We start from the raw sequence: 22,317 nt of genomic DNA, 5'->3' as shown, positions 1-22,317 counted from the left end.
ATCTCGTAGATAGCGTTCTGGACTGAGTTCATCATGACCTTGGACTGATTGATCAGAGCATGATGCATGGCCTGATCAAACATCTCCTGGAACTTGGCAGAATCTTCAGTGACGGTGATACGGCGCGGTGTAGGGAAGTCAGTCTTCTTGATCACTTTACCCTCTCTGCCGACCATACCGAACGTCAGGAGACATTCATCTTCGAAGCCCTTGACAGCCTCAGCTAGCTGCTGTCTCTGCTCGTCACTGAGTTGCTCCTTGGTGAATTTGATAGTGTTGTCGGTGTGGACCTCCGTGTGATGGTCACCATCGGCTGAATTAACTTCGACCAAGTAGAGTCGCAGGAAGAACAGAATTAGAGTTGGAAAAGCTAGGGTTTGAGAAATAAAAAGTAAATGATAAATGTGTTGGTTCGATTGTTTTTAACCCTCAATTGGGCTTAGCCTTCATATATATAGGCCGGAGAAGTCTTACCCCTTCACGAGTCGGTTATAATAAAGAATCTTAATTACAGATCTAAACCCACTCGGATTACATAGGCCCGATTAGTTAGACTGGTCGGCCCGACCGGTCAGATTGGTCGGACTCGGTATTTGCCAATTTTAGCGGTCAACACATCTTGAGCCTCTCAACCTCTGGTTTAGACAAGACATGTTTTTCCTCGATGGTCAGAACCTCCGATAGAAGCTTAACATTTTCAATCTTTACCAAATCATATTCCCTCTTCTTCGCCATGATATCAGCCTCCAATTCCTGATTCTTAGCTAGAGCAACCTTGAGCTCCAACTCCAAAGATCCTACCCTCTCATCCATCTCTGCCTTCTGGGCTCCTAGCACACTCAATTCCTCCACCTTTGCCTTAATTTGCTTCTCCGCTGCTTCTTGGTATGCATCAGCAGCATCCATGAACAATAGACCTGCTTTCCTTGTGCTCTTCAATTCCTCCACCTTTGCTTTAATCTGCTTCTCTGCTTCTTCTTGGTACGTATCAGCAGCATTCATAAACAGAAGACCTGCCTTCCTCGTGCCCTCCAATTCCTCCTCCTTAGCTTTAATCTGCTTCTCTGCTTGTTCTTGGTATGAATCAGCAGCATCCATGATCATCATAGCTGCCTTCCTCGTGTCCTCCAATTTCATCTCCCTCACCTTGATCTTCTTCTCTGCTACTTCTTCGTATGAATCCGCAGCGCTCATGAACGCCAGACCTGCCTTCCTCGTATAGTCCAACTCATCCTCCTTCGCCTTAAGTCGCTTCTCCGCTACTTCTTGGTATGAATCCGCAGCGTCCATGAACACCAGACCAGCCTTCCTCACGTCCTCCAGTTGCTTCACTAGCTCACCGGATTGCTCGGCGTGTTCGCGCTCCAGCTCCTGCATCCTGTGCTCCATGGTGGCGACCTGGCTTGAGAGCGCACGGGCGGTCTTCGTCTTCTCGTCCAGCTTCTTCTCCACTCTACCCTTGTCGCCGGCCAGTTTGGTGTTTCTGAGCCCCAGCTCCCTCACCCTATCCTCCATTGTGGACACCTGGCTTGATAGCACCTGAGCGGCCTTCATCTTCTCCTCCAGCTTCTTCTCGAGCTTACCCTTCTCGCCGGACAGCTCGTCGATCTTGCGCTCCAGCTCCCTCACCCGGTGCTCCATTGCGGCGACATGGCTTGAGAGGGCATGGCCGGTCTTCGCATTCTCCTCCAGCTTCTTCTCCAGTCTACCCTTCTCACCGGACAGCTCGGTGATCTTGCGCTGAAGCTCCTGCACCCTGAACTCCATCGTGGAGGCCTGGTTTGTGAACACCTGAGCGGCCTTGGTCCTCTCCTCCAGCTTCTTCTCCAGCTTGCTCTTGTCAGCTGACAGCTCGGCGTTCCTGCGCGCCATGTCACGCACCCTGGACTCCAGCGAGGAGACCTGGCTCGAGAACTCCCGAGCCTCTCTTCTCGCGTCCGCCAATTGACTCTCCAGCCGAGTCTTCTCCCTCAAGACCTCGGACTTGGATTGTCCCTGCCCCATATTGTCAGTTATCACGCACTCGATCACCAGAGGTGGAAGACGGCTCGCTAGCTGTCCTCGTCGCTGTGCCACGGCCAGAGGACACAGCCGTCGTCCTGGCCCTGCGGTCGCTGCCTCTGGGTGAAGTTAAGAGGGAGGGAGGGAGGGAGAGGATGGAGTGCCGGCGGTGATGAGGAAGAGTGAAGGAGCAGAGGAGACAAGGGATGGAGTGTTTGCGACAGATCGGAAATGTACCTACCTTTGCCGCCAAAGTGAGACCCGCCTTCTCGATTCTACATTCTTTGGTTTGGCAAACGAAAATGCCTTGCCGCGAACGTGCGCCCAGCGGCTACTATCGTCACCGTTAAATAATTGTGCCTCGCGACCGTGAAACATTGTCCTCTTTCTCGTATTCTCCGTGTATTTCTATTTTCCGTTCGATGTATTATGTATAGCCGCCGCACGCGGACCCACATCACCCATCCCATGTGAGGCTAGTCTGCGCTCCCTCTAGCATGCATCGGCATCCATTCTCTTTCTTCTAGCTCCGGCATCCAACGTGCGACCGCCGGCGACCACTAACCGCCGACCGTCGGCGATTTTTTTGAAGCTCCGGCATCCAGAGTATTTCTCTTCCCTCTTCAATCTCTTGCCCTTCTACGAAGTTCTCGTGTGCCCTCCCGGCCCCTTCTGGATCTTTTCATCAGCTCGGATCTACTGTTTTCCGTCTCCTTCGGGTCGCCATGGTGTTACGAACGAGTTTACCGTCAAAGCTTCCAGCGGTGCCGCCGCACACTCGCGACTGTGACGACATCGACGAGCGAGCCAGCCGCTACTCAGTGGTGATGTGAGTTGTTTTCCTCTCCCTTGGTCCATTTTCTTTTCTGTCCCCTATCCCATTTGGCAATTTCTGATTTGGATTCCTTCCCCTTCATGTTCTAGTGCTCTTGTTTGATTTCATCCCCTTCCCCGCTGCACGCAAATGGCAACAAACCATATACCAGGAAGGCAAGGACAGCACGCAGCCAATCCAAAGATTGTGTAGCCTAATTCTCATTATCTCAGTGATTCATGATGTGATTGTCTGTTCAGCCAGTACAGTAACTGATGCAGTGCATCTAGGAGTAGTTGGTGATATGCTAGTCACTTAAATTATAGGCATGCAGTAGACATTCTTGAATGGGTACTTGGAGAACTGCTGTTGTTATTCTAATTACAAGGGAGTTTTTTTTTTTATTTCTGCTTCAAGAAGTCAATATTCATCTTGAAGCCCCCCCTATTGCAGTACTTGCAGGTAGCAAAATGATCTTATTGCTCTAATGGACAAGTCTTTGTACTTTGTAGTACATAGAGTGTAAACTAGGAACCTGACTAGATTAGTTATGATAGATTAGCCCTAAGTTTGTAGACTCCTACTTTATATGAGCTTGGTAACACCTTAGCCCTATTTCTTCGCTACTGCGATGACTAGTTGAGTGCCCTAAAGACATACCAGTATCCTTATAATTAGCATTAGCTTTATTATAAATGGACTGCTTAAGTTGTTTGGATGAACACCATGTATTGTTGTTGTATACTATTGAAACTCGCAAGTAGTGTATGAAGTATTCTTTGTTGCATATATGTGTCTGGTTAGTGTTCAAATATTCCTTATAATCTGAAATGATGAGTTTTATCAAGCTCTGGGATATGGTCCAGGAGGTGCAGCTCATAAATGGGCCATATACGATTCGATGGAAATGGACAGCATCAAGCGACTATGATGCAAAGTCAGCTTATAACATTTAGTTTGCTGGTGAATATAATAATTTCAATGGGGACTCAATATGGAAAGCTGAAGCCGAAGGCAAGCACAAGTTCTTAGTTTGGCTGCTGCTGCAATGCAAGATTTTAACAGCTGACAAGTTGATGGCAAAGAAAATAGCCCTGCAATCCGATCTATGCCCTTTGCAATCATGAGCAGGAAACAGCGGTGCATCTTGTTCTCAATTGTAGCTTTGTACAAAAGGTTTGGGAGAGGGTCAGAAGTCTGGACTGATGACCTTGACACCTTGTTCAGGTTTGGGAGAGGGTCAGAGTCTGGACAGATGAACTTGACTCTTGTAAATTGTAATGCTGACTTCCAGATACTAAGAAGTATGATATGGTGAATAAGTGGCAGTTTGATAGTATGAAATGTGCTCTGTAATGTTTGCAGTGCAAATTAAAATGTTTCAGATGATTTAAGCTCGACATGGTCCCTTCAGCTGTTGTAAGGTGTCGTTGGTATATATATGATCATGCCATTGGTCAAATGTCATCATTGTGACTTCGGCTCCTACAAGGTGCCATGAATGATTGTCGCCACAAATTTACACCAAAATTTGCCTGTACAAACTTGCAGTCAAGTGCTTTACAATCAGAACTTGTGGTCACATCACTACTGTCTCTTTGCTTATGAGGATCTCTCATAACGCAACCCACACAAACAAATCGGATTTATAAGTAAATGATGTATACATGGAACAACACCTGATGGATTGGTATTTGCCTCTCTCACTAATATGACCTGATGGAATAACAAAATCAACACAAATATGACCTGAAGGGTAATATGGTCCTTAGGGAAAGAAGAAAGCCGATGTTGATGTAAATTAGGATGCAAGGGCGGCCGGCGGCACCATGCTGCTCATTACTCATTAGGGTATTACTGAAGAGGTGGCTTGCTCATAGCTCAGGCCATTGTTGACGGATAGGATGGCGTGCTGCAGATGACTTGTACCTTGCATAGTGCATTTCAATGTTACAAATCACTTGATAACAAATAAATTAACAAAAGATCATGCACGCTTGTTTATATAACAACAGTCACGCACATACCATTTTGAAATTAAGCAAGCATTCAATTACTTGTTAAAGAATATTTCTCACGCAAGCACTCACTTAGCAACGAAGTCCATATCGGTCAATTACTGGTGGAGAAAATCAACAGCAAATAACAATATTTGATTTTATTGACTAGGCATGAAACATTGAAAAGTACTCAGCTACTAGAGTTCCTTTTTAAAAATACCATTACAGAAGTACCTATACTTTGAAATCTCTCAGTATGTTAGTCCATGATTATTCCACACTATCTGTTCTATCTAGTTTGTCCACATGGATCCAGCATGTCAGGCATTGCAAGAACAACGAAAATATTTGCTTTTCATCAATAACTAGAGCATGGAGTGGAGCATAAAACAATTTGGCACTTGTTTTGATAATGACAAGAAAAACTTATATAAAAAACTCATTGATCGAAAAATCCTAGGAAAATATGATCGAAGAGCCCAAATAGTAAATGAATGTAAGCAGCAGGACAAAAGATTTAAGTATTCAAGTACTCACTGGTTATTATGTGTGTTTAACTCCCTATGTAGTGCAGCAGTAAAATAGTGAACTTATTTATTTTGTTAAGTGCATACACAAGACCTGATATTTATCAATGTGGAGCAGTATAGATTGTTTGAAGCAAAAAAACAGTGGATCCATTCCCATAGTTGACCCAAGACCTGATATTTATCAATTTGATGTACAAGCAATGCCTACCTTGACCAGCAGCATCCGTTCCCATAGTTGACCCAATGAAATTAGACATAAAACCATTTGGATCAGACGCACCAGTGAGAAGCTGCACCATAGATTCCCTCTAGTGCTGGACACTGCAACGCAATTTTCTAAGCTTCAATACCATTTTTGTGTAGCAAGAAAGGAAATTGCTGTAACATAAGTGGCTAGTAGGATTTCAACAGTCAAAACACCAACCTAAGAGCAACATCTAGTGGATAAGCTGAACCTGGTTGCCAGTTGTAGGAAGGAAATGATTCAATGTATTTCTCAAAACCCTAGAATGGTGGGTATATAGTAACTGTACATGGACCTCTAGATGGGCCTTAACACTTGGGCTATAAGGGCCACTCACACATACACCAACACCCCCGCAGTCTGAACTACCGGCGCAGCGGAGTTCATGACTGAATAACAAAGAAAGCACACACAGGGCAAACACCCCCCAGCAGCCACAACTAGCCACCTGCTACGTTGAGCCTGGAGTGAAACTCCAAGAAGGTCGAGGAGGGGAGACCCTTGGTGAAGATGTCAGCAAACTGGAAGGTGGTCGGGACATGGAGGACCCGAACATCGCCGATAGCGACCCTGTCGCGAACGAAGTGCAAGTCGATCTCCACATGCTTCGTCCGCTGATCTAAACGGGGTTGGTGGAGATACATGGCGCTGACATTGTCGCAGTAGACGAGCGTGCTCTTGGCGAGCGGGCTATGGAGGTCCGCCAAGAGCTGGCGGAGCCAGGACGCCTCCGCCACGCCGTTAGCGACAGCACGGTACTCCGCCTCGGCACTGGAGCGGGAGACAACTGGCTGCCGCTTGGACAACCAGGAGACTAGGTTGCCGCCCAGGAAGACGGCATAGCCGGAAGTGGAGCGGCGAGTGTCCAGACAGCCAGCCCAGTCAGCGTCGGTGTAGACAACCAGCTCAGCAGAGGGAGAGCGGTGAAGAACCAGGCCAAAGTCGACAGTGCCACGGACGTAGCGGAGGAGACACTTCAGCATAGCAAGATGTGACTCCCGGGGATCATGCATATGAAGGCAGACCTGCTGAACAGCATATGTGAGGTCCGTCCTGGTGAAAGTAAGGTACTGCAAGGCTCCAGTAAGACTCCGGTAGGCAGTAGGATCAGCCACGGGATCACCCATATCAACAGATAGCTTCGCCTGAGTGTCGACAGGAGTGGAGCAGGGCTTGCAATCAGTCATCCCATACTGCTCCAGGATATCAAGTGCATACTGCCGCTGGTGAAGGAGAAGACCAAAAGGGTGAGGCTCAATAGTAACACCCAAGAAGTGGTGGAGCTGACCAAGATTCTTCATAGCAAACTTCTGCTGCAGAGAGGAGATGACGCGCTGAAGCAACTGCTGACTAGAGGCTGTGAGCACAATGTCACCAACATAGAGCAGCAGGTAGGCGGTCTCATCTCCACGGCGGTAGATGAATAGAGAAGTGTCAGACTTGTCCTCAGTGAACCCCAATGTCAGCAAGAACGTGGCGAACCGAGAATACCAAGCCCGAGGCCTGCTTCAGACCATAGAGAGACTTATTGAGCCGGCAGACCATGTCCGGACGACTAAAGTCCACAAATCCCACTAGCTGAGAGCAATAGACTGTCTCTGACAAAGTGTCATGGAGAAACGCATTCTTCACATCCAGCTGGTGCACAGGCCAAGAGCGAGAGAGAGCGAGCGAGAGGACCGTGTGCACAGTAGCAGGCTTCACCACTGGACTGAAGGTCTCATCATAGTCCACACCAGGCCGCTGTGTGAAACCTCGGTGAACCCAGCGAGCCTTGTAGCACTCCAGTGTGCCATCAGCCCGACGCTTACGTGTCCAGATCTACTTGCCAGTGACCACATTGGAACCAGACGGACGTGGCACGAGGTCCCACGTCTGGTTGGCAAGAAGAGCCGCGTACTCATCTTCCATCACGCGATGCTAGTGAGGATCCGCCAGGGCGTCGCAGACAGAGGAGGGTACCAAAGAGATCCGCGGCTCTCCCTCGGTGGCGGAGAGAGTCGCGGCCTGAGAAGCCATCCACCGAATCACCATGGTATGGACACGACCAGGGTCCCAATGGATGATAGGCGGGTGGTACACCGCCGGCTCGACACGAGAGCGAGTCGGTGGAGGCGGCGGCGGCGGCGGCGACGGCTCCGGTGTAGGCGCCGCTGGAGCCTCCGGAGACGGAGGCGGCGCCGACGCCGGTGCCGGCACCGAACGACACCGGTACACCTGCACTGGCTGAGCGTACCGCGCAGGTGCAGGAGGAGGCACCGAGGCCACGCGTGGCGCAGCAGGAGACACCGGGGCCGCGCGTGGCGCGACAAAAGGCACCGGGGCTGTGCGTGGCGCGACAGAAGGCATCGGGGCCGCGCGAGGTGCGACAGAAGGCACCGGGGCCGCGCGAGGCGCAGAAGAGATCACCAGAGGCGGTGCCGATGTACCGGGAAAACCTGCAGGGAAAGGACAGACAGACAAAGGTGGCTAAACCACCAGGTCAGGTGAAAACAGGGACTTCAACTCGGGGTCAGGGGAAGGTGTGGAGGTGGAGTAGGGGAAATCCGACTCGTCAAACACAACGTGTCGGGAGATGAGGACCCAGCGAGAGGTGAGGTCAAAGCATCGGTAACCCTTATGGTCAGGGGAGTAACCAAGAAACACACAACGAGTCGAGCCGGGCGCCAGCTTGTGAGGAGCAGTGGCGGAGATGTTAGGATAACATGCACACCCAAGGACACGAAGGTGGTCGTAGCGAGGAGGGGTACCGAAAAGAGCATGGTGTGGAGTGGGAGCAGAGGAAGCCGTGGACGGAAGGCGGTTGAGAAAGTAGGTGGTGGTGTGGAGACTCTCAGCCCAAAAGCGGGGAGGCAGAGAGGCCTGGATCAGAAGTGTGCACATGACATCGTTCGTCGTGCGAATCATCCGCTCAGCCTTGCCATTCTGTGGAGAGGTATACGGACAAGACATACGTAGGTGAACACTCCGAGAGAGGAAGAAAGAACGGGAGGTGGAGTTGTCGAACTCACGCCCGTTGTCACACTGGACGGCCTTAATGGTGAGGCCGAACTGAGTGGACACCCAGGCAAAGAAGTGGAGGAGGGTGGGAAAGGTCTCAAACTTGGCGCGCAAAGGAAAAGTCCAAGAGTAATGAGAGAAATCATCAACCACCACCAGATAGTATTTATAGCAGAAATGCTGAGTACAGGAGAGGTCCACAGGTCACAATGAACAAGATCAAAGGCATGCATCGCATGCGAAGAAGAAGAAAAAAAGTCTAACATGACGACCTAACTGGCACGCATGACAGAGATGCTCAGCAGGAACCCTAGTACAAGGAACATCGGCACTACAACTGAGCTGAACCAACACGTCGCGGCCAGGGTGACCAAGACGGCGGTGTCAGGTTGTGGAAGACGGCGTCGTGACAAAAACGGCAGACGAAGAAGAAGTCAAAAGTGGTGTAGCGGAAGATGGAAGGCGAAGGGTGTAAAGGGACCCCATGCTATCATACCGGAGGAGCAGACACCGGGAGGCTGAATCTTTACAATAAGACCAGAAGAGTCAAATTCGATGGAACAAGGTTATGAACCATCTGAGGAGTAACAAGGACATTGGGAAGACGAAAAGAACCAGGAGCAGAACCCACGGCGGTGACAGGAGGGCAAGACCCATCACCAACCATGATGGAAGAAGGATAAGAAAGGTGTGGGAGTCGGACGGAAGAAAGTATACCAGCATCTGGGGTGGTGTGGAAGGAGGCACCCGAGTCAGCGATCCACTCGGTGCTGACAGGCGGCGTCAGCCCCACAGTGCTGAAGGATTGTGCCAGTGCGGCTTGGTCCCACCCCCCAGGCCAGGCCGGCTGCTGGCTGGGCTAAGCGGGCGGGGTCCAGAACGGCACGAACAGGGGAGCAGCACCGGTGAACATGGGCGCCGACTGGGCTGAGGACGAGGGACCCCCCTGACCCTGAAACGGCCACATCAAGAGGCGCCTTGACCATGGGGTGCTGAAGGATGGCCAGGGCGTACCTCCAGGGCCAGGAGCAGGAGTGGGAGCCGGGGTCGGAGTGCCCCAACGGCCTTCACCAGTACCACTAGGAGCAGTGCCGCCAGCACAACCACCACCATGTCCGCCCCACCGACGATGCCCGCGGCCTCTCCCACCTCCGGTCTGGCCGGTGAGAGGAGCACCAAGGAGGGGGTCGGTCGGGTCGATCCGGGGTCTAGATCCAGAGGGCGGAGCATAGTGAGAGGACGAAGCGCCGTGCTCGGTGAAGGGGACGGCAGGCTGGACAAGGAAGTAGTGCTCCGCCTCGGTGACCCGACGAGTGAGAGCGTCGGCCGCGGAGCCCTCGCGCTCCCAAGTGAGGGTAGCCGTGCGGACCCGCTCTTGAGCCGCCGCAGCCTCGGACTTGGCAGCGAGGAGGGCCGCGGCGAGAGCGGTGTCTGCCGTAGCAGCTCCGGCAGCGAGCTGCTGCCCGCGGAAGGCAGCGGCGGCGAACGGCGCGTCCGCGGGGGGCATACCGAGCCCAGGCCATGGAGGAGAGGGGGTAGCGGTAGTGGGTGCGCCCGCGCCCGCTCCCTGGGCGGCGGCGGCGGCGGTCGCAGCCCCCGCGCCCTAGGCGGCCTGGGCGGCAGGGGCTCCCGCGCCCGCGCCAGGGCCGGCCTGGGCTGCGGCGGCGGCGCCCGCGCCCGCGCCCGCGCCCCCCGCGCCCTGGATGGCAGCTGGCACCCCCGCGCCCGCGGCCCCCGCACCCTGGGCGGCAGCGGCGGGGGCGGCGGCTTGGGCCGTGCTAGCGCCCAGGGCCGCAACGGCGGCGGGCAAAGGATGTGGAGGAGGAGGGGCCCCGGCGCCCCCCGCTGCAGCGGCGAAGGCGACAGCGGTGGACGCAGGCGGCGGTGGCCGAGCCCCTGTCCAGGCGCCCAGATCGAGAGTCCGAGCGGGAGCAGGGGAGGAGGGGAAGGAGGAGGAGCTGCCGGCCACAGAGGAGAGGGGAGAGAAGGAGGAGAGGGGCGGCGGCGGTGCCGGCGGCGGCGGCGGCTGGAGGTTGGGAGGAGAGGCTAGGCTATTGATACCATGTAGGAAGGAAATGATTCAATGTATTCCTCCAAACCCTAGAAGGGTGGGTATATAGTAACTGTACATGGGCCTCTAGACGGGCCTTAACACTTGGGCCATAAGAGCCACTCACACATACACCAACACCAGTACGCAAGTGGAAAAGAAGAAGCAGCTCGCACGCCATCGTCTGACAGCACTGGATGATTGTCGCGTTTTACCAGTGGTTCATCATCACAGGGAGCATCCATCAGAAGCTTACTGTCAGGCAGTTCTGGATGCAGACGCAGTATTGTAAATGGTAATGTAGTTCCGAAAGTAGCTGCAGTAGCTATAATGGTGTACAATTTTTGAAATTAAGCGAGCAATCAATAGGAGTGTAATATGTGGAATGACATGTTAAATTCCGAACATGTTATAGACAATCATGTTTCATGACACTTCTGTTTTGCTTTTATGGATAATAAAGCATGACCCATGCTAATAAGCAGTTTTACCATATTTTTTCTACAAAGAAGGGCACCAATGTTGATATTATACAAAGATCTATACTTACTGAATCCGCAGATGACCAGATGCTTCTTGGTGGCTTTAGTGGTTTCTCGAGATGCCTAATACAGAACTGAGAAGCATGAGAATAAAAAAGACAAAACTTGATGAGTTTGGAACAGAAATTAACGGAATGATGCTTCATTCTGAAGAGATGCAGACACACAGGTATGGCTTCATAAGAGTAAAGAGACAATGTATCTTTTTAAGCAGACAATATTGATGGAATTCTTCAGATAATACTAACATCCTGGTGTTTTATGTCGGTTTCATTGTTACATTGTTTATGCGGATGAATAAAAATATTTTGTGACCTACAGTTCAGTTCAGTATAGGAAACTTTTTAGCAGAATCAGAATGGTAACTTTTGATTATTTAAAGTACTAAGTATTTGCGTGCTCCATGTAAAGTTCAAGTAAGAGCATGTGAAGAAATGTTCGAAAAACAGAAGTGCATGGTTATTATGTTCTTTTGTAAGATTTCTACCTTCTTGAGCAGGTACAGACACACCTACAGGCATAGAGAAAATCCAGGGAGAAGGACTTGGAGGCCACAACTTTGGTGGAACAAACTGGATGAAGAAAAAGAATTAATCAGCCATGTCGAAGGACATTCTATGAACGAAAATAAGTGCAAGAGTGCTCTCACTATAGCTATTATAAATGAGGACAAGAATGTATTACAATATAATATACAAGATAGAATTATGTTTGATTTTTTTCAAAACATATAGTACTAGATTTTGGAGGAGCGGGGCAATTGACCGACGCATAGTGCATCACGATGTGCATATTAAATATAGTCTTAAATCTCCAATTTGTTAAGCATTTCAAAGTAGAATAAGCAAAGCATTACATGTCTATCAAACCATGTCATATAGTCCGTACTCTACCAGAATACCATGAGCAATAGGACACTTCGTGGATGCAGTCCTCTTTTAAGCAAACATTTAAGCAAAGCCATGTCACGATCGGCGATTCACATAAAGAGGCTAGTAACCATGAAGGGCAATAGGAGAGTTTGCAAGACAAAGGGGAACATAAGAATAACCTCAGTTTCTTATGTTGTGCCAGGACTTTTGGAGGAACTAGTGATGATAATTCACATAGTGGTCTTGTTAAAGCAGACTAAGTAATATGTTTATGTGTATACTTGAAATGCATATTCTTCTCTACATTAGGAAGATTGCTTCACTATGTACACCACAACATTAAGTCATGTGCATAGTTGAAATGGAATTGTTAGTACTTCTCTAGTCCGAAATTTGGAAATTGACACTTCGTTAGCATCTCAAGGAACTGAACAACAGTATCAGTGTTGGCAAAATTCAAGAAACATACATGAGTTCATCAATATGAGGTTGGAGCAATTGGAACAAGATTTTGTCCTAGATGAACCCTAACAGAAATAACAATTATGTTGACGTAAATCTCACATATTGTGTTACTGGTAAGGGCAGAGCATACTCTACAGTCAGCTGCACCAAGAGATGCCAGTATAGTTGAAGTGTATATTTTTCTCTACGTCACCTATAAAAATTTTAAGTGTGTATTCTTCTCTGCATTAGAATAATAAGGGCACTTTGCTCCCCACTACGGACAAACTTCTAGATGATTAACTTGGACTGGGACATCTTGAAAATTCTTGAAGCTGAAAAGAGAAGATAAACTGTTAGTGCATTGAGCTAATAAATAAATTTGGAAAGTGGTTAAAATTGTCAAAAAAATGACATGTTGAAAAAACATGACACTAGCAAATTGTGGTGATAGGGATAAATTGTCACACCCTGAATTTTTTGGATTTCAAGATGTGATTGAAATTAAAAATAAAACAATAATTTTCTCATAATTTTAAAATTTTCGCAACATTTATGTTTCTTCGCAGGGAATTTAGTAAGAATAAATAAAAATTTGTTGTTTTTCTAAATCTAAATGAGGTTGTTTGTTTGCATTCATGCAGCTTTGCATTATTTTATTGCTTGTGGTTTGATTTGAATTTGAGTTTGTGGGGTTTAAAATTCAAATCGAATTTGTTGAATCTTTTTGCAAAAAAAAGAAAATAGAAAAAAAATCTTTTCGGCCCAAACCAGCGGTCCGGCCCGTTTCTTTTCTTGGCGCGCAAGCCAAAAATCCCCTCTCCATCCCTATATAAACACCTATATAAACACCGCCCCTGCTTATTTTTTTTCTCTGCGCAGAGCTCAAGCCGCCGCCGGCCCTAGGCCCCTCCCTTTTTCCTCCTGCGCCGCCCTGCACCTGTCGCCGGCCCTGCCCCGGCGTTGCTGCCTGCGCTGCTGCCTGCGTTGCTCCCTGCGCCAGCACCTCTGTTCCCTGTCGCCTGCTGCCCTCCCTGCGCTGCACCTCCCTGTCGCAGGTGCTGAAGAGGGCCAGCGCCCAGCCATGCATGCATACGCCCCTTGGTGTTCAGCGCTGGTTCCAAAAGCTCACCAATCAAATAGATCGCTGCCACCATGGTCTCGCGGGAACAGACCACCGGCTCCTTCTTCCGGTTTCGATTCCCACCGCTACGATTGATCTCTACCTTGGGTAAGCCGTAAGACGGTTTTCCCTCGATTTCACCGTTTTAGATCCGTTTTCATTCGTTCTTGTTGCGTTAGTTTTATATTAGCGTAATCTATCGTTTAGTAGCGCTTTTGTATCGTAGTTCCTGTTTTAAATTAAATATAGATTTAATTTGACTAAATGTTTTATCATCCAGTTTTCCTAATTAAAAGCTAATTAGAGTTCCACTCCAGATTTCATAATTAATGTTAACTTGATTTTTATGAACTCAAAAGTGTTTCTAATTTAATTTGTTAGTTCACATAAATCCTATAGATATATACGTTTAGATGCTCTGACATATCTGTTCTCTAATTAATTGTTTAATTGTGTAATTTCTACATAGACAATTATATATATAATTTGACTAAGTTTTACTTCGATTTCATAAATGTAAATACAATATGAGCTAATTATAATTTTGAATATTTTCTTCTAAATAACTTTTACATGTCGTTTATAACTAAAATAAATAAAGCTTATAGTTCTGTTGTCTCTTGGATAACACAAAAACTTCCGATAGCTGTTTCTTTTCAATCGTAGCTACGTTTTTCGCATTCTTGCGCTCTCGTAACCGTAGCAGCGGGCCTATCCTTTAGTGCGCCCTTTTAAAGTCTTTCTTTTGTTTTGGTGTAGTTCTTAGATGTATCTTCTTGTTTGCTTTGTATGTTTGCCCGAAGATTGTTCTGAGTAGAAGGATCGTTGTTCGAAGATTGAACATCAAGAATTGCAAGTGAGCAAAAGCTGAAGAGCAGTAAGAGTAGCTTTTCGTTAGAGAAAGGCAAGTGACCCTAACCATACTTCTACCTATACTTTATTTACAAGATGATATTATTTAATTGGAACATGGAGAACCACCCAAGAAAACCGTACAACCACAATACTAATGGGCTCTGGTCTTGGCTGAGTAATTAGATGAACTATATGTTGTGTTGGGGTTGTTCCTTTAGATCCGTTTTCATTCGTTCTTGTTGCGTTAGTTTTGTTTAAATGTAAGCTATCGTTTAGTAGTGCTTTTATATCGTAGATCTTGTTTTAAAATAAATATAGTATTAATTTGATAAATAACTATTTGAAACTAGCCTTTCTAATTAAAAGTAAATTAGAGCTCTATACCGGTTTCCATTAATTAATGTTAATTCGATTAAATATCAACTTAAATGCATCTTTTATATAACTTGTTTAGTTCAAGACCATGTATCATAAAATTTTACACTTAGATGCTCTCACTTATCTTTTATTTGCTAGTTAAATAATTAATTGGTATAAGTTATACATAAACTTTATAAATAAAATTTGATTAAGTGCAACTTCATCTTTCTGATATAAATTCACATGAATTATTTATAATTTGGATATTTCTTTCAAATATCCTTTACATGTGTTTTTCTTAATTAAAATAAATCCAACTTATAGTTTTTTTTCTGTTATAATATAAATCTTTCGGTTACTGTATCTTTTCGACGTTAGTTCCGTTTTCCGCGTTTCTTGCGCTCTCGTAATCGTAACAGCGAGCCTTATCCTTTAGTACGCTCTTTTTAAAGCCTTTCTTTTGTATTGGTGTATTGTTCTTAGTTGTACTTGTTGTTTGCTTTGTATGGTTGCTCGTTGATTGCTCCGAGTAGAAGTATCGATGTTCGAAGATTGAAGATCAAGTTTTCCATGCGAGCAAGAGCTAAAGAGCAGTAAGAGTAGATTTTCGTTGGAGAAAGGCAAGTGACCCTAACCATACTTCTATCTATGCTTTATTTAAAAGAGTACTATGATTTAATTGGAACATGGAGAACCACCCAAGAAAACCGTACAACCACAATACTATATGGCTCTGGTCTTGGCTAAGTAACTAGATGATCTATATGTCATGCTGGGGCGGTGATTGGTGGATTTTTCGAGTTATCGTGCTTTGAGGAGTGGGTGAAGGAAGCTTCGTCTTCTGAGGCACCGCAGAAAAAGGGACCAATGCGTACATATAGTGATTCTTTGGAAAGGCCTCGTAGCGTCCCTATGCAATCACACCTCGGAAGTGTGGTATTGTGCCTAGCTAGCACATTGCGTGGTTGGGTTCAAAGTTCTTCGGAACTTTTACGCGAATTGTGGTGAAAGTGTACAACCTCTGCAGAGTTAAAACTAACCGGTTAGCCGTGCTCACGGTCAAGAGTGGCTTGGACCCTCACATGATTAATAAACTTAAATATAGATTTAAATCATTTTCTGGTTATTTCTTGTGGCCTTGCTGAGTACCAACCATAAGTGTACTCACCCTTACTTACTGCTGCTCAGAAGGAAAAGTTGCTGTGAAGTTTTTTGAAGATGATGCTGAGTTCTAGGCGTACGCAACCCCCAGTCGATTGCCTGTGAAGTTTGGAGCCTTCGTTTCCAGGATAAGCTGTAAACTCTGATAATCTTTTAATTATTGCAGCCAGGACTCTGGTTGAGTCTCAGCCCGACCCGACCGCACCGCCACAGCCTCGGCGTGGCCCGCACGCCAAGGCGGTCCCCTCCGACCTATAAAAGGCGCTGCCCGCACCCCTTGAACCCATTCAACCCGAAGCCGCAGTCGCCTCTCGCGCAAACCCTAGCACAAGCTGCCGCCACTGCCATTGGAGCCCCCGCGGAGCTCGGAGCCGCCGCCGTCTCGCCGTTCCGCCACGCAATCGACGCCGAAGACCGCCTCCGGAGCTTCGTATCGACGTGAGCAATCTCGTAGAACCCTTCCCCTCTCTTTCTCCCTCTTTTCCGTGCGGGAATAGCACGCCAGAGCTTTTGCTCTGCCTCTCGCCGGCGCATGCTCCGCTCTGAACCCTGGCTCGCCTTGCCGAGCCCGCAAATGCGTTCGCCGTGTCGCACGCTCTCTCCCGCACCAAACCCGAGCCTCAGCCAAGCCCGGACGGCCGCATCCGGCCCATGCCGGCGAACTCGCCGCCGCCTGACCCCGTCGCCGGCATCCCAGCGCCGCCGCTCCGCCCGATCGGCAAGTGGTATCAGAGCTGTATCGACTGTAGGACGTAAGCCTATATAGCAATGGTCGTTTCTAAGGTTTCTTTTGATATAAAAATATGTCCTGATTATTCCTTGACCCCCTCCATTGAATATTCTCCCTACTCAACCACCTTCTTTACTAAGTCCTTGATGACTTATTTTTCCCCCTACTTGATCCCTTCTCATTTGCACTTTATTGTTTCACAAATGTTAGACCCTCAATTCTGGTCTACTTATTTCCCTCTCCAGGATCACTTGTTGATTTTGATTCTCCTTGATGTATGATTTTCCAATTTCATTCAGCTCACCTCTTTTTGATATGCTGGTGAAATTGATCCTTGAATTTCTTTTTAACTTATCTTTTTGGACTTATCTCTCCTTTGATTTATTCACAATGTGCTTAGTGCCTCTCCTTTCTTTCCAAATAAATGCTGCTTTGGATTCATCCCTTAAATTTCTGATTCCAAAGTACCTCTTCTGATTCAAAAATACTTAGATGATCCGTGCCACGTATCCTAATGCATGTCCAAGTCATCTAATGAATGGAGCTGGTAGTTCATCATGAGGAGTCAAATTGAAGCAGTTGGAAATTATACCACCTCCTCACATTCCTGCTCATGTTGGATGGAAAATTCAAAGCACTACCAAAGAATCAAGCATGAGCACGATTGTGACACTCTCATTACTACTGTAATCACGACGGTGGAGTCAACGCTGGACAAGTTGAAGGAGTCACGTGTCATCAACAACGAAGATGGAAGATATAACCATGCTTTGGATGATCCCTTGTAACTCTATTAACAACGTGTAGCATCGCTCCTTGACTATGTGTTGTCTGGTGGAATTCTGTGTTTGCATGATGATGTTTGTCTTTATGACCTTGTCTGATTCGTTTTTTTTGTAATGATTGTTGGTGTATTGTGGGTCTTCTATCTACAATGACATCAGTTATCTAGCTGGGTTCTTTTGTACCTCCCAGCTCCTTGTTATCCTCCGTCCTTCTACCCAATCTTTTAGAAGATGTCAAGAAGAAAGTTCAAGGCAACACTAAAAACAATAGTAGAAACCTCCAAGCATCTACAATGATCAACAAATACAAGAAGCTGAAGACGGTGAGTCCCAACAGAAATCGAGAAGATAGGGCCAATAAAGGAGACCTCAACATCCTAGCACAAACTCAAGGACTGCAAGGAATGGTTCCAACTATGGTCGATACCCAAGAACATGTTACAGAGCAAGCCTTATTCTCGGAGAACCGCAACCATATCACTAGTGACAACCATCAGATCTCAACAACTCTGCCACCGATGGATGAAGAGAAGTTAATAACTATGCAAGCTCAAGTCTTACAAAGAAGGATATAGTCCAATATGGTATCACATCATCGAATGGTGTTAACCAAAGTAGAGATCCCTACCGGACCAGTGAAGAGGCAAGTCGCCGAAGCATGAAATCGCCAAAGCAATAAGAGAAGTCGTGAAACACCAGAGCTAGAGATGGAGAGACAATATAAAGATAGTAAGAGCCCAGAAACATGTCAATGATGCGAGCATTATGGTCGTCTGTGTCTCCAAGAAGATAGCTTAATGATAGCAGAAGCAAGACAACGTTACCATTCAGATATCAATAGGAAGCTATCTACCCAAGATTCAGTTCTAGAAAGAGTTGCCCAAGATGAAGACTATACTCAGACTATAAACCTCAAGGATTAGAGTATCTCTTTCAAAGAGTTTCAGCTTAAAAGAAGCAAGCAGTCTAACAAACAAATTGGTGAAGCAAGCCAAGAGAAGATGGAGTCGCCACAACCATTGGCAGATAGCCGTACTCAATCCAGTTTCAACCAACCACAGCCTAAAGCTGTTCAACCTCCGCATGACAACTTTATCAAGAAGAATCATGTTGTGCAAAGAGTTATGGTGGAGCAGAAAAATAGCCTAGATAGATGTCTTGCTATTTCATGTGAATAGGGGAATATTTCACAACAGTGTTGCAACTATAGCAAGTTAGGTCATCACACTAGAAGATGCCCAGCAAAGCGAGATGTAGACAATACTCAGTGGTCATGCTACAATTGTGGTAAAGGAGGGCACTATGCCCATAGTTGTCCAACAAAGCATAAGAAGACCAGGTCCCATGATCTTGGGTTGTATTGCCTCAAGTGTGGAGAAGATGGACACCTTGCCAGTTAGTGTGAAAGAAAAAGAAAATGATAATTAATGACAGAAGTACCTGAAGACTTGAGAGGTGATACAAGACTCCAAGCCAGAAAGAAACAACTAAGCTCTATTCAAATCACTTTATCAAGGTACAAAGAATGTTCTTCGAAAGATGTGCCAACTAAGCTATGGAAAGAATGGAAGTTAAAGGAGGAAATAGACAGGGTATCCGCAAAATGTTTTGTGTGAGTCACCAGGAATTAAGAAGAATATATTGTAAGAAGGAATAACTGGAAAGAAAGTTAATTTGTGTCGGATGCTGCATACCAAAACATTTGTCTCTTGCTAGCCTTGTGAATCTCGGGACGAGATTCTTTTTTAGGGGGGTAGTTCTGTCACACCCTGAATTTTTTGGATTTCAAGATGTGATTGAAATTAAAAATAAAACAATAATTTTCTCATAATTTTAAAATTTTCGCAACATTTATGTTTCTTCGCAGGGAATTTAGTAAGAATAAATAAAAATTGGTTGTTTTTCTAAATCTAAATGAGGTTGTTTGTTTGCATTCATGCAGCTTTGCATTATTTTATTGCTTGTGGTTTAATTTGAATTTGAGTTTGTGGGGTTTAAAATTCAAATCGAATTTGCTGAATCTTTTTGCAAAAAAAAAAGAAAATAGAAAAAAATCTTTTCGGCCCAAACTAGCGGTCCGGCCCGTTTCTCTTTTTTCTTTTTTTTTCTCCGCAGCCCGATCCGCGTAGGCCGAGTCCCGCCGTTTTTCTTGACGCACAAGCCAAGGATCCCCTCTCCACCGCTGTATAAACACCCCAGCCCCCTATCTCCTGCGCCCCTTTTCTTTTGCATCTACAGCCGCCGCCGGCCCTGGCCCCTCCTTTTTCTCCTCCAGGGCGCTGCGCCCTGTACTGCGCAGGTCTGCCTCCAGGGCACTGTCCCCCCCCCCGCGCCGGCCCCCACCTGTCCTCTGCCTCTGCATGCAGCGCCCCCCCCGTGCTGCGGCCTCCAGCGCCATCTGCCGCGCTGTGCTGCATGCTACGTTGCCCCCCTGTGCTCTGCCCCTGTGCTGCCTCCGTGAGTTTTTTTGTTTCCCTCAAATTGAGGATCTTTGCTTCGAGCACAAGACAACACACCAGAAGAGTTCCAGGCTGATCACCGATCTGCTGTTCCTTCCGGTTTCGATTCCCATCACCACGATTCATCTCTGCCATGGGTAAGCGGTAAAACGGTTTCCCCTCGATCTCACCGTTTTAGATCCGTTTTCATTCGTTCTTGTTGCGTTAGTTTTGTTTAAACGTAAGTTATCGTTTAGTAGTGCTTTTATATCGTAGATCTTGTTTTAAAATAAATATAGAATTAATTTGATAAATAACTATTTGAAACTAGCCTTTCTAATTAAAAGTAAATTAGAGCTCTATACCGGTTTCCATTAATTAATATTAATTCGATTAAATATCAACTTAAATGCATCTTTTATATAACTTGTTTAGTTCAAGACCATGTATCATAAAATTTTACACTTAGATGCTCTCACTTATCTTTTATTTGCTAGTTAAATAATTAATTGGTATAAGTTATACATAAACTTTATAAATAAAATTTGATTAAGTGCAACTTCATCTTTCTGATATAAATTCACATGAATTATTTATAATTTGGATATTTCTTTCAAATATCCTTTACATGTGTTTTCTTAATTAAAATAAATCCAACTTACAGTTTTTTTTTCTGTTATAATATAAATCTTTCGGTTACTGTATCTTTTCGACGTTAATTCCGTTTTCCGCGTTTCTTGCGCTCTCGTAATCGTAACAGCGAGCCTTATCCTTTAGTACGCTCTTTTTAAAGCCTTTCTTTTGTATTGGTGTATTGTTCTTAGTTGTACTTGTTGTTTGCTTTGTATGGTTGCTCGTTGATTACTCCGAGTAGAAGTATCGATGTTCGAAGATTGAAGATCAAGTTTTCCATGCGAGCAAGAGCTAAAGAGCAGTAAGCGTAGATTTTCGTTGAAGAAAGGCAAGTGACCCTAACCATACTTCTATCTATGCTTTATTTAAAAGAGTACTATGATTTAATTGGAACATGGAGAACCACCCAAGAAAACCGTACAACCACAATACTATATGGCTCTGGTCTTGGCTAAGTAACTAGATGATCTATATGTCATGCTGGGGCGGTGATTGGTGGATTTTTCGGGTTATCGTGCTTTTGAGGAGCGGGTGAAGAAAGCTTCGTCTTCTGAGGCACCGCAGAAAAAGGGACCAATGCGTACATATAGTGATTCTTTGAAAAGGCCTCGTAGCGTCCCTATGCAATCACACCTCGGAAGTGTGGTATTGTGCCTAGCTAGCACATTGCGTGGTTGGGTTCAAAGTTCTTCGGAACTTTTACGCGAATTGTGGTGAAAGTGTACAACCTCTGCAGAGTTAAAACTAACCGTTTAGCCGTGCTCACGGTCAAGAGCGGCTTGGACCCTCACATGATTAATAAACTTAAAGATGGATTTAAATTATTGTCTGGTTATTTCTTGTGGCCTTGCTGAGTACCAACCATAAGTGTACTCACCCTTGCTTACTGCTGCTCAGAAGGAAAAGTTGCTGTGAAGTTTTTTGAAGATGATGCTGAGTTCTAGGTGTACGCAACCCCCAGTCGATTGCCTGTGAAGTTTGGAGCCTTCGTTTCCAGGATAAGCTGTAAACTCTGATAAATTTTGTGCTAAAAAAAGAGTAGAGTAGAGAGAAACAGACCATGATCAGAAGATGGCCTATAGCAGCACTGCATTGTTGTTGCCGCAGGTTTAATAGCGGAATCAGAGGTGGCATACCGGCAACAGCTCTCCTTGATGTCCCCCGTTGGAATCCTACGGGAAGAAGTTGGGGGAAGAACATAGGTTTTGGATTATGTGGGTGGTGAAGCTCGGTGTACTGGGGATCTGAAAAGGGAGGCAGCGGATCTGGCAGCAGTGAGACGCCGGAGACGAGAGGAAAGAGGAGAGAGGAGAGATGGAGAGAGGAGAGATTGGAGACAGGAGAGAGGAGAGCGGCACCTATGGCGAGTAGTGCAGAGTGGAGAGAGGAGAGGGGGGGGGGAGAGATGCAGCAGCGGCGGCTATGGCGAGCGGCGCGGAGAGGAAAGATGAGAGAGAACAGAGGAGAGGGGACAGAGGGGCCGTGCGATGAACGGGGAATTATAAATATTTGCCACTGTTGGATACCCCTCTTACATTTGTAATCTAATATTTGCCATCGGAGGGGAAAAGAGGTCTAATTTTGGCCACTTTGAGTCATTTGGACGTCCATGTCACCCTGCCAGCATGGAGGGGGACGCGAAATGACTGTCCTGCCCCTCCCAGGAATCCCCTTCACCACCCCTCGGCCGGGCCCGCTGGTCAGTTCTTTCCCCCCTCCCGTCACTATCTTCGTC

General features: G+C 46.6%; 1 protein-coding gene and 2 long non-coding RNA genes across 6 annotated transcripts; 1 reads left to right on the top strand and 2 right to left on the bottom strand.

Annotated features, from left to right (window-relative positions):
* Nucleotides 1–376: 376 nt before the first annotated feature.
* Nucleotides 377–2,090, bottom strand: LOC120668551 (golgin subfamily A member 6-like protein 22). The gene has a single exon (XM_039948296.1). It carries the CDS (start codon nt 2,002–2,004, stop codon nt 610–612), a length of 1,395 nt encoding a protein of 464 aa, XP_039804230.1. The 5' UTR covers nt 2,005–2,090; the 3' UTR covers nt 377–609.
* A 308-nt stretch (nt 2,091–2,398) lies between these two features.
* Nucleotides 2,399–3,219, top strand: LOC120668546. The gene is made up of 2 exons (XR_005672479.1): nt 2,399–2,830; nt 2,926–3,219. It is a non-coding gene; the product is annotated as an uncharacterized LOC120668546 (long non-coding RNA).
* A 1,038-nt stretch (nt 3,220–4,257) lies between these two features.
* On the bottom strand, nt 4,258–21,932 carry LOC120668531. Of its 4 annotated transcripts, none has more exons than XR_005672478.1 (6): nt 21,642–21,932; nt 12,649–12,832; nt 11,669–11,753; nt 11,190–11,244; nt 5,554–5,666; nt 4,258–4,744 (listed from the first exon to the last, which is right to left on the bottom strand). It is a non-coding gene; the product is annotated as an uncharacterized LOC120668531 (long non-coding RNA). The 4 variants fall into 4 exon arrangements; XR_005672475.1 differs by having other exon boundaries at nt 12,712–12,832; XR_005672476.1 differs by lacking the exon at nt 21,642–21,932 and having other exon boundaries at nt 12,649–12,958.
* Between the last annotated feature and the right edge of the window lie 385 nt (nt 21,933–22,317).

This window comes from Panicum virgatum, chromosome 2K (assembly GCF_016808335.1).
Source record: "Panicum virgatum strain AP13 chromosome 2K, P.virgatum_v5, whole genome shotgun sequence".
NCBI lineage: Eukaryota > Viridiplantae > Streptophyta > Magnoliopsida > Poales > Poaceae > Panicum > Panicum virgatum.
This window is presented reverse-complemented; position numbering and strand designations above follow the sequence as displayed.

Excerpts from the sequence above, each read along its gene's own strand:
- LOC120668551 (XM_039948296.1), bottom strand. The coding sequence starts at position 2,004 with ATGGGGCAGGGACAATCCAAGTCCGAGGTCTTGAGGGAGAAGACTCGG.